A 12,297-nucleotide genomic window follows, 5' to 3' on the forward strand; every position below is an offset into this window, starting at 1 on the left:
AAATATCTGTAAAAAATAATTTTACACTTTATCTGTAAATAAATATCTGTATATCTCCAATAAAGTGAAGAAATATCTGTGTAAAATCATTTTTGGTCTACGATATTTGTGATATATCTCCAATAAAGTGAAGAATTTTAGGATATATCCCCAATAAAGTGAAGAAATATCTGTAAAAAATGATTTTACACTTTATCTGTAAATATCTGTATATCCCCAATAAAGTGAAGAAATATCTGTTTAAAATCATTTTTTACAGATATTTATTTACAGATAAAGTGTAAAATTATTTTTTATAGATATTTCTTCACTTTATTGGGGATATATCCTAAAATTCTTCACTTTATCAGAGATATATCACAAATATCGTAGACCAGCGAGTGTGTAAAATCATTTTTTACAAATATTTATTTACAGATAAAGTGTAAAATTATTTTTTACAGATATTTCTTCACTTTATTGGGGATATATCTTAAAATTCTTCACTTTATCGGAAATATATCATAAATATCGTAGACCAGCGAGCGGCTTTTAACCACCTAGAGTATTTTTTTTGTTTTTATAAACCTATTATAACTTGTGGTGTATAGGTTGAAGACAAAAAAAAAAAAAAACGAATTTTTTTATTTTTATTTTTTTTGTCTTGAAATGACCATTTTACCCCTTAAAAGTCAGAGTTAAAGTCCAATTTGGACGGAATAGGAGAAATTGGACACGACTGATTGAAATTGGAAAGTTCAGGGGGTAAAAAAGTGAAATTGAGAGTTTGGGGGGTGAAATGATGACACCCCCAAACCTCAGAGGGGTAAACTGTAATTAATTCTTTTTATTAAGTCATCATGTAAAACTATAAGAAGTAGGCCCTGGAGCCTATATATAGAGATTTATGCACAAATAATGACTTTGCATATATCAATATAGACATTGAAGAAGGCTGACTAGATTGGGTATAACCAAAATTCATGTTATTTCGATTGTGATGTGTACTTCTAATGTGTAGTGAGACATAAAGTCCTGGAAGTACGAAAGACAAGGTATTTTAATTAGAGCACAATATACGCCCCGCACCTAAGCTTTGAGATAAACCCATTAATTAAAGATGGGTACGCTATAGCGGTTAAAAGTTTAGACTTAGCCAAATATGCATAGTTGACCTTTATAGCTAGTTCACATGTAGGCATGCTCTGTTAACCAAATTGAATCATACATATTATCACATGCTTCATGCTTATTTGTGGTAGACCACATGGGAGAAGCACAAATAAGAAAGTAATGACAGTGCATTCAAGGCTAGCGGTTGAGTTGGAGCATGTATGCTCAGTTGGGTTTACTAGTCTCATGACTCAACTGACAAAGATGTTAAACATGTGTATTTATATGTGTGATAACTAGCTCAACAGTACATGAGTTTGATAGGTGGCAGCATAGTTAGACAGCAGTAGCCTGAAGACAAAACAAGGTTGAGATTTGTTCTACGTGTGATGCAATTTATTCAATTAAAAGTGCAGTGTCAACAATTTAGCTAGCTTGACTCATGCATGCAGCCAATAGAGGGACACGCCAAAGTCAGTAACAAATATTGTATATGTGCGCATTGTGCTCTGTTCGACAAGTATGAAGGTCAAGTAAGATAGAGCAGGTAGTATATGGAGGACTTAGCTTTTCAGTCTCGCATAAAGAGAATAGGGTGATGAAATTGATGTTCGAAGATAACTGCATCAAGAGTGAAACCCGAATGCTGCGTCAAGAGCTAGCTATCGTTGCGTCAAGAAAGAGCTAAAGCGCTGAAGTTTTGCCGCCGAAGTTTAGCGTTTGCAGCTGAATCTTGCCGCTGGCATTCTGTAGCTGAAGTTTTGCCGCTGGGCTCAGGGCCGGCCCTGAGGGCTGCTGCCTGAGGCAGCCGCCTCAGGCCACCACTCTCCGACGTGCCTCCGCCAAGTTTTTATTTTTATTTTTAATTTTACATATATTCATTGTATAATTATATAATCTTCTTTTGCGTATACTCTACTATATGGCCACGCTACTGCAGCGGCAACATGCAACAGCAAGTTGCTTGCAACACCAAGGTTCGAAGCACAGTGGGCTCTGTTTTGTCTTTTTTTTTTTTCTTAATTAGTTTAATTGCACTTTTTTGTCTTTTTCTTTTTCTTAATTAGTTTCTTTGCAAATTAAACTTTTTTTTGTTCCTTCTTTTTCCAGCTTCTATGGAAAGAATATTTTGAAATTGAATACTAATGTATTTGCCCTTTGTTTTTCATTGGTTTCTTTTGTAAAGAATATATTATATTCTGTTCTTTTTTATTTTTTCAACTTCTAAGAGAAAAATTATTTTGGAATTGAACACCTTTTTTTTTTTTTTTTTTTTTGCATTACTATTAATGTAGGGGTTTAATTTTTATATATATAAAAAAATTTGTTTGATTATATGGTTTTTTTATGTGAGGCCACATTTTAATTATTTGCCTCAAGCCTTCAAAATGTCAGGACCGGCCTTGGCTGGGCTACTAGGATTGATCAAACGCTTGACGCGTTAAGTGGCTGCTGCTATGATTGATCGATGACGCGGTGAGGTGCAACAAACAGAGACAGCTGACGAGCAGAGTTTGACGTGATGGCGTGATGGTGTTTGACAGAAAGTGAATGCTGGTGGCGGTCGAATACAAGGCACAGGTTGGAACTTGGGTGTCCAAAGTAGTTCTCTAGGTGTGAAGAGGAGTTTGAAACTCCGCCAAGAAAATTGAAACTCTGCTATGGAAATTGAAGCTTCGCCAATGATTGAAGCTCCGCCAACCAGAGTGACGTTACCGCTAAGCTTGGGGATCTCTGTATGTTTGTTGCTGCTTGGATCGAAGCTAGTGTTGGTGTTATGAGAGTGACAAGCTGTCGCTGACGTTGATGTCATGGCAATATTCAGCTGGTGTTAACGGGGCCGCTGGATGGCAGGTCTAGCTGAGGTGCTGGATGGAGATGGCAAGTCGTTGGCCTTGCTACAGCTGTCTCCGGGTGCTAGCCTTGCTAGTCGCTGGCAGGCTGGCATTGTTGCTGGAGTTAGCGATTTGCCGTAGAAGGATGCCACTGAGGCCTACCGCTGACGTTAGCGATTGCCGCTGAGGCTTTCCGGTGTTGGTTAGTGTTTACCGCTGAAGGTTTGCCGCTGAGGCTTACCGTTGACTTTAGTAATTGCCGCTGAATCTTGCTGCTGGCATTTACCGCTTGTTCCCGACGTTGACCTCGCTACCGCTGGTGCTGGCACTGGGTTAGCCTTGCTAGCGGTAAAAAAAAAATAAAATTGTGAAGGTTGGCGGTGCTGTATAGCGGTTAGCGGTGAAGCACGGAAGAAGAAAGCGGGGTGCAAAAAGAAAAAGGAAGGCTGGGTGTCCAGAGTAAATGGGCACCCGAGGTTTCAATTTTTTTTTGTTAATTATTATTACAGCTAGGGGTGGGCATAAACCGAACCGGAGGTCCAAAACCGGCCGAACCGGCCCGAAAAACCGGCTTGGGGACCGAACCGGATGAAATAAGGGGGAAAAAATGACTTGACCGAACCGGACCGGATTTCTCCGGTTTGGAAGTGGGTTTAGTGAGTAAACCGGCCGAAAAAAACCGAACCGATCCGAATAATTAATATTTATTTAAATTAATATTTTTATTTATATTAATATTATTTTGATAGTTGTTGAATTCTAATTGGTGGAAATCAAGTTGCACATACTTCTCGTTACACCTGATTGCTCTCATAGAAGCAAACCTTAAGTCAAGCCACTCAGCCCCTCATTTCGACTCTGCCTCCCTCATCTCTCTCAACAGAGGACATGGCCCAACTAATCCAATCAACACACTACAGCTTAATGATAATGTTGCCGGCTTGGATGAAAAGAGAACAAGAGAATTCTATAAAGAGAATAGGTTATTTGACTCTCATTTAATGAACATATTAAACGAAAGCCGAACACAACCGAAACCGATCCGCACCGCACCGGAAAACGGTGTAACCGAAGTAAGCGGTGTGGCTTTTGAAAATGCGGTTGCGGTTTTGAATATTGCACAACCGAATGAAGCGGTTTGGTTGCGGTTTTGGCCTAACACCGATCCGCACCGAACCGCGCCCACCCCAAATTACAGCTAAGAATGGGTTAATGTTTGCCGCTAGAGGCTAGTGTGCCGCTAGGCTTATGTACAGGGTAGTGGACTGATGATGATCTAATGATCAAAGAAGATTTGAATAGCTCAAAGAAGAAGTTTCTTTGAGCTCTGGTAGCATGGTAATTGACGAAGCCTTTGACTTCTTCTTTGAGCTCTAGTAGCATGGTAATTAACGAAGCCTTTGTGTTGGCTTCCCACAGACGGCGTCAATGTTAACCTTAAAACCGAAGGCTCTAGTTAGCTTTAGATAGAGAAAAGTTAGTGTTAGCTTGAACACGAGAACTATAGTGGTTCGTCTCCCGCCTTAACGGGAAACTACGTCCACTTGAAATGTTTAATTATGTGTTTGGGTCTTGCGGCCCAAAGGGATTACAAGAGATGTAATGGGATATTGGAGTTTAAGTGGGAGGAGGGGTCCCTTTTATAGGTAAGGGACCCCTCTCTTTTACATTTTCTTCAATGTGGGATGCAAAACCACTATTGTAGTCTTAGAAAGCATGTTGTGAAGGTAACTTGGCAAGGCCGGGAAGGCTGCTTCCCGGCGAGGTCTTGGCCGCTTCCGATTACCACGGGGTAGGTTGTATGTTAGGCTACGGCATGTATGTCATGGTTGGGCCCCATCATGGCTTGTAGGCCCACTAAGAGGGTGTTGCTTATGCTTGGTGACATAGAGAATGAGCCATGCTAGTGGAGGTATCTACAACGTCTTCTCTCACAGCCAAGATAAAGTACGGAACCCTATCAGTCAAGCACCTAAGTAAAATAAGCTCTCAACTTAGTACACGATTAAAATGAGAGCGGTTACGGTTTGAACCGGGCACTTGAACCAAAAACCGAAGATTTCGTCAATCGAGACAAAACTTCATCCGAGACCTCCCAATGTCTTCGGAACACTTCTAGAATCAATTTCTCAAAATTATAAGACGATCCAATGGTCGGATCCTCAAGGATCGCAAACTGAGAAAACCGAAATTACATAAATCTAGCATGCTTTGAATAATCACAACATGACCCATGATATATCAACAATAGAGGTGGCAAACGGGCCGGCCCGGCCCATTTTAAGCGGGCCTAGTCGTGCTTCGTGCCGTGCTTGGGTCGGCCCATTTATTATCGTGCCGAGCTCGTGCCGACCCATTTACTTAACATTAAGCCCGGCCCGGCCCATGGCCCAAGCCCATATCATGTCGGGCCGTGCTCGTGCCGGGTCAATAACGGGCCGTGCTCGTGCCTACCCACTATAAAGTACGATTTTAAAATCTTAATTTGAACAAATAAAAATTAATTTTATTTAACTATTTAGAAAATTAAAATAAATTAAGTTCTACAACGTTTTTCTTAATCTTAGCTTTTTAAGATTAGATTTCTAATAATTTTTTATATTCCACTATAAGAAAGAAAAGAAAGAAAGAAAAAAAAAACTCAAAATATATTGTTTTTAGTATATTATTGTGAGATTAATCTTTATTAATATAATGAAGATTTAGTATCTATTATTTTTTCCTTCATTCTATAGTTGTATTATTATGAGATTAGTCTTTATTAATAAACATATATTTAATATTTAGAAAAAATACTTATGTCAAAACAAGGATATAATGTTTTGTTTCATTATTTTGACAATATAAAAGAAAGCATTGGTGAAATTGTCATGAGATTTTAAATAAAAATGTCTCATATTCAAATCTCATCATTGTAGTTTTTTAATATTTTTAAAAACAAAATGAAATTTTGTGTTTGTAACGGGCCGGCCCACAATATGTCGTGCTCGGGCCGGGCCGGGCCAATGGGCCAATATTCTTAGGCCCAGCCCGACCCGTTATTCTAACGTGCTCGGGTCGTGTCGGGCCACTAACGGGCTTGGGCCGTGCCGGGCCTCTTTTAAGCGTGCTGGGCCCGTGCCGTGCTCGTGCTTAGTGGCCCGTTTGCCACCTCTAATCAACAAGCTCGTATCGACGAGTAGGTGACAACCATGAAAACAGAACCCAAAAACCTGGGCGCCAGCAGTGGCTGAGCATGGGCTCCACGGGCCGCCGGCAACTTGGAGAGATTCTTCCTCCTCGCATCGAATTAGTTCAAGCCACTTGGAGAGGATGATCAGCGTCTCCTGGGCTTCCAGAAATGACCGCTGGCTCAGCCAGAGGTGGCCGGAGGACGGAGATATCACGGCGGATCGAAAACCCGCCGCCACCGTGCTGCGTCGTCCTGGCGGCGAATCGCAATGCGCCACCACCACAGATCGAAGGAGAATGAAGAGGCGGTTTGATTAGGACCGGTGGCAGCCGCATTGCAGGCCGGATGGCGAAGATATGGCCGGAAAACGAAAATGGATCGGAGGCGGCTTGGGAGAGAATCTCGGATCTGGATTTCCTTTGTTGGAAAATTAGGGTTTTATGATATTTTTCCCAAATTTTTCTATTTAACCAAAATGGAAACTTTTTTGATGGTCATAACTTCATCATACGAACTCCGATTTTTACGTTCCACATATCCACGAACTCGTATTGTCGCGCTCTACGACTTTCGTGAAGGACGTTTTCGGAGAAACTCAACGAATGAAAAGTCAACCCCATGACTCATTGAAAATAAGACTTTTTGAGTAATTATTCATCCGAAAACACTTTCGCTCCACCCTCGAACCACAAAATCCTACTACAGAACACTTTATTAATTCCAGGAAATTCCAAGAAATTAATAACGAATTTTCGGGGTATTACATCCAATTAGTCCAATTTTACCGCTATTACAACTTTTTACTTTAAACAACCAATTTCAACAAACTAAAAAGGTGAACTTGCAATATGTAATAAGCAAATAGTAAATAGGCAAGACTATTTTTCCAATTTCAACACGCTCAATTTAGTTTTTTCTTACCACAAGTTTCCACTTACTTAACTAAAGAACTTTTCACAAATTTCGAAAATAAGTAACTAACACAAAAACTACAAAACTAAGAAAGCAAAGTAAAGGTAAACTAAGAATAGGTTCTCTAGTCCCATGGAAACCTAAGCTAGGGTTTGAGTTTTACCTCAATCCTTGGCAACAGTGCCAAATACTTGTTGGAGACAACATTAGTATAAAATGTATGCAAATTTGTGTATGATGTGCCCTACTCCCAAGTGTAAGAGGCCAAGTTTTAGTAAGGGAAAGTAAGAGTATCATAACTAAAGGATTGGGGGAAATTCTATCCTAGCTAGATTACCGCAAATAAACCTAGAAAAATATGCAAAGTCTACCTTTTTACAGTGCACAATTTCGGTCCTTTGGAAGCCAAGAATTGCACAGATGATATATATTCACAATGTTAAGTGGTGAAAATGGCTTGATTGTTTTTAAAATAAATTAAAGGACAAAATACTGTTTACTCATTATATTTCTAGAGTCTCCACGTTTTAGTCCCTGACGTTTCAATTTCACCTAGATACTCCCTAAACTCTCTAATTTCACACAAAAGGTCCCTACGGTCAATTTTCTGTCCAAAATTCCGTTATCTTGTTGACGTGGCATTCCTTTCACACTGAAATGACTATTATTCCCTCACCTTCTTTTTTTATATTATTTCTTTATTTGTTCTCTCCACAGTCTAGACCTGTCCAAATTCACAATCCAAAATTCTTTCTAAGTTAAACTTCAAAAAAACTTAGCCACAAAGCTCACCAATCACCAGGAAAGATAAAACTTCATCTTCATATAGGGCTTTGAACCAATATGAATATATGATGATGAAGAATCATGATCATGCAAGACTAGAAGTTATAGGACTGGCATGGATTCTCAACGTTTAGTTTTACCTTATAATGTATTTTCAATTACAAGTTAATGCGAACAATAAAATCAAGTTGACCACAGTCAACAGCAAAGTTCAGATTTCAGAAATTATAATTTCCTCGCGTATCTCTCATAATTAAGATACAGAGTACAAACAAACAGGAGATCCAGTAGTTGGTACAAGTCAAAAGACGGGCCATTTTTATTAAAATCATCTTCTACAAGGCTACAATCAGTTTGCATCTTCACGTAGCCACAAGCTACAATAAGAAACTTGAGAGGGCACTTGAAGAGTCCGGTACGACTTACAATATCAAACAACTACACTATACCAACTGAGAACTCTACAGTCTGGTCAACCAGCCTCTGCCCCTTGGTATTTTAATTGTACATACCATGAAAGAAAAGCAACAAGAAAAATTTAAAGCAGACCAATGCAGGAATAATATATAAGCGAGTTCAAGCTTCCCATACTCAGCTGGAAACTCAAGCAGTGCTGTCAAGAAATGGATAATCAGTGTAACCGAGAACCGGATCAGATATGTAGAATGTATCTCTGTTGTACTTATTTAGAGGAGCATTAAGCTCAAATCTCTTTGGCAAATCTGGATTAGCCAAGAACCAACGACCAAAAGCAATAAGATCTGCACGGCCTTCAGCCACAGCATTGTTCCCATCTTCCCTGTCAAAACCACCAGCAGCAATGAAGGTACCATTAAAAGCCTTTCTCATGGGTACAAGACCGTGGGGACATTCAATTTTTTCCCCAACTGTCTTCATTCTTGGCTCAACCATGTGGCAGTACAGGATTCCATATTTGTTCAAGGAATTGACTAGATAGATGCCCAATTCCTTTGGATTAGAATCTCCGGATTCCATATAGTCGGCAAATGGAGATAATCTAATTCCAACTTTATCTGCTCCTATCTCGTTGACAACAGCTTCAACAATGTCTAGTGCAAATCGGCAACGATTTTCTAGAGATCCACCATATTGGTCTGTTCGATCATTTACTTGATCTTTTAAAAATTGATCGATAAGGTAGCCATGGGCGCCATGAAGTTCAACCCCATCAAAGCCTATGAAATTGACAAACAATAATATTAGTGTAATGAAGACTTTTGAAACTTTCGAACAGAAAATGGTAACTTATTGATCATATAATGAAGTGAAAGTAAGAAATTGTTATTCCTAGAAAACTTGTACTTTTCTTTTCTACTACAACTTTTTTATCTTCTCACAAGACGTTTCTGTAAAAGGACATGTATATTTATTTCATTTTTAACTTAAAAAAGATTACCAGCTTCCATAGCATTCCTTGCAGCAAGTCTAAAATCATTGACAACTTGAGGAATTTCATCTGTCCTCAATCGTCTTGGAGGGGTGAACTGCGCAACATCAATGCCATTAGCTCGTATTTGGGGTGTTAGGGGCTTGTCAGTAGAAGAGATTGGAGCTTGCCCATTTGGCTGAAAGCCTATAAGCAAAGAGGGATAGAATCACCATGAGACACAATAGATTATATCGAAGGAATATCCAATTCATTGATCTACAACAACCCCATAGCAGAAGCTACGTTGATAAATGATAACAATATTGGTGAAAATGAAGTTGATGATAGGATAGGTTTAGATCATTCAGTAAAATACTGATACTATGCATGCAGGTTCTCTGGAGCCAATCAAACATATCCATCTTTCATGTTATTCTCCGGGTTGACTTGGCATAAAATGATCTTATGAAACCGTAATATATTGCCAACAGAGAAAGGAGATATCATCGGCCACAGTAATTCATTTGTTATGAGGAATAGCATATGCTACAGTAGTTATAAATTCTGAGTTATTTTAATTCATCAAACTTCTTCCACATTGAAACTTTATGTTTTCCTAATAAACTAAGGAAGAACAATTAACTTTCAAATGCTTCACTAGTCTAATTAGTCACTTATGCTCACAAGGGTTTCTATGATAAAGTTAAGTCATAAAGGTATAGTCAGGAACGCACCACTATTTGAAACCCTCCCCACATGCCAAATCTGACAGAAGAAGATACCCCCTTTAGCATGTACAGCATTGACAATGGGTTTCCATGCTTCAACTTGCTCCTTTGTCCATATACCAGGAGTATCTGGATACCTTTACATATGAAAGAAACAAAAAGCGATCAAATTTTGCAATGGGGAAGTTGCTTCTACTGCATCTTGTGATTAAAAATTTTACAGAAAGAAACTTGCTAGCTATTCTTAAAGTTACCCTTGTGCTGTGTCAGAAACTCCAGTGGCTTCAGCTATGAGAAGACCCCCTTTAGATGTTCTCTGAGAGTAATATAAAATGGCATGTGGCTGGGGAACATTTCCATATGATCTCTGTCTGGTCAATGGTGCTAAAACAACTCTGGAATAAATAAACAAATTAAACACTTATTAATACAACCATCAATACTGTCTTACTGGACACAGGCAGTATCTACGGAATTACATCTACATGACCAGTGACAAGTTTGAAAGAGATAACATAACTAGCTCTTGAAAATATTATCATATTATCTGACCGGAACAAAATATGAAACATTACCAAACATAAAACGGATTGGATTATGAAATGCTCAAGGAGAAAGGACAAATACTTTTCCTAATAAATTGCAACTAAAATAGAAATTCAACGATGAATTCAAAGCGACATAGTTCAGTTGTAACGAACCCTTCCAGCTTCACGCCCCACACATGTACTATCCCCGTCTGGCGGAAATATCAATTGATTATTAATGTGTCAGTCGTAGTAATCGTCTATGCAGATAAATTGTGTCGAGATGTGAAGCTTATTGATTCTAATTTCTGTCCTTTTACCACTGACCACATATACTATTTGCAATGTTCTAGCTACAATGATATAACACTGAATTTGGCCTTTTGAACTCTCCAATGTTTGAAAGTATGGCCTCCATTGTTCATTCAAACTTAAAGATCAAACAATTCCATGGTGGCAGAATATGCTAAGTGAATAATACGTTTAAAGTGATGTAAGCTAAACTACAAGCAAAGAGCATGGCTAAAGTAATCTGAGAAAACACAAAAGCAGTCAACTTTTTCATTTTCCTTGTTCACCAATTGGGACTTTCAGCAAACAACTGGTCATCTGAGTTTAGAAGTGATGTGAATATGCGAATTCTACATAACAATAGTACAAACCCAGCCAATGAAGGTTCCAGATTATCATCTCCATTGTTCATTCAAACTAAAAGAGCAAACAATTCTTGGTAGAAGGAGATGCTACACTACCAGTGAAAAATTCCATTTACAATACACAAAAAGAAGTAAACTTTTTCATCTTCCTATTTCTCTCAATTGGGGCTCTCCTCAAACACCTGGGTCTTCTAACTTTACACAACCAAACCCAGATCATATCATGGCAAATCATAACCCCAGCACACAAATTCATCCAAACCCAACATTCTTTGGGTCTTAGCAACATCACTATGATGTAATGTAGAGTAAGATTAAGCAAGTATCTCAATAGATCAACCAATCACAACGCAAGACTTTTTCATACTCAAGCAGTAAACTTTCTCATTCCTTGGTCAAATGGGAGTTTCCACAAACACATCTACTGAGTTTACAAACCAAAACCCAGATCATATTATGGCCAACTAATGCACAAACAAAATGACCAAATTCCAAATTTGAAAGACGAAAAACCAAAACCTGTTCTCTTAGCAATAATATCAACCAACGTAACATGCAATGCAGAGAGAAAGATTAAAGCAAGTTTACCTGTGAGAAAGATCAAACTTTCCCATTTTGTAAGGAGTAAGAAGAGGAAGTGTGGGAGCTTGGTTAGCCATCTATCTGATCTTGTAATCTGGGTACTTCCAAGTTCTTGGGGTTTTCGTTGTTCTGGTCTGGAAATGAATGGAAGACACAATTGGGTCTTTATACGTTTGAGTGTGTGCTAGAAGACAACGTCGGCTGTTTGGAACCAATAATGTTGTAAATGGGTCCATCGTCACTGTCACTGCTTTCGTCTTACGAGGCTCGTGGGCCTGTGACTTGTGGATGTCATGGCCGAAGCGTAATCAGAGGCTCAGAGCAATTGTATGTGGTGATATTGAGATATTGAGATGCTCAGTGACGTGTGTAGTTACGTGGGTTGTGATTTTGGGAGGTTAAAGAACTGGGAACTGGGAAGGATTTACTGAGCTGCCAGTGTTGACTTGACCAGTGGCCGTAAGATTTTGTCTTTCTTTGAAAACGAGTTATCAATTGATAATTATGTTGGAACTTGGAATTCAATTTCGAGCGATAGGTTCCCAAAAGAAGAAAATGCAAGAGCAGAGGGTGACGTCGTGCACCTGTTAGCTCAGACGTTAGGCCATCTCCAATCG

At 38.9% G+C, this 12,297-nt stretch overlaps 1 protein-coding gene across 1 annotated transcript; it reads right to left on the bottom strand.

The window, feature by feature from the left end:
* Positions 1-8,088: 8,088 nt before the first annotated feature.
* On the bottom strand, positions 8,089-11,950 carry LOC133742040 (12-oxophytodienoate reductase 2-like). Its single transcript, XM_062169732.1, has 5 exons — positions 11,687-11,950; positions 10,170-10,310; positions 9,922-10,052; positions 9,215-9,391; positions 8,089-8,993 (listed from the first exon to the last, which is right to left on the bottom strand). The coding sequence occupies exons 1-5, from the start codon at positions 11,755-11,757 to the stop codon at positions 8,401-8,403; spliced, it is 1,113 nt and encodes a 370-aa protein (XP_062025716.1). The 5' UTR covers positions 11,758-11,950; the 3' UTR covers positions 8,089-8,400.
* Positions 11,951-12,297: the final 347 nt, after the last annotated feature.

Source organism: Rosa rugosa, chromosome 4 (assembly GCF_958449725.1).
Source record: "Rosa rugosa chromosome 4, drRosRugo1.1, whole genome shotgun sequence".
Lineage (NCBI taxonomy): Eukaryota > Viridiplantae > Streptophyta > Magnoliopsida > Rosales > Rosaceae > Rosa > Rosa rugosa.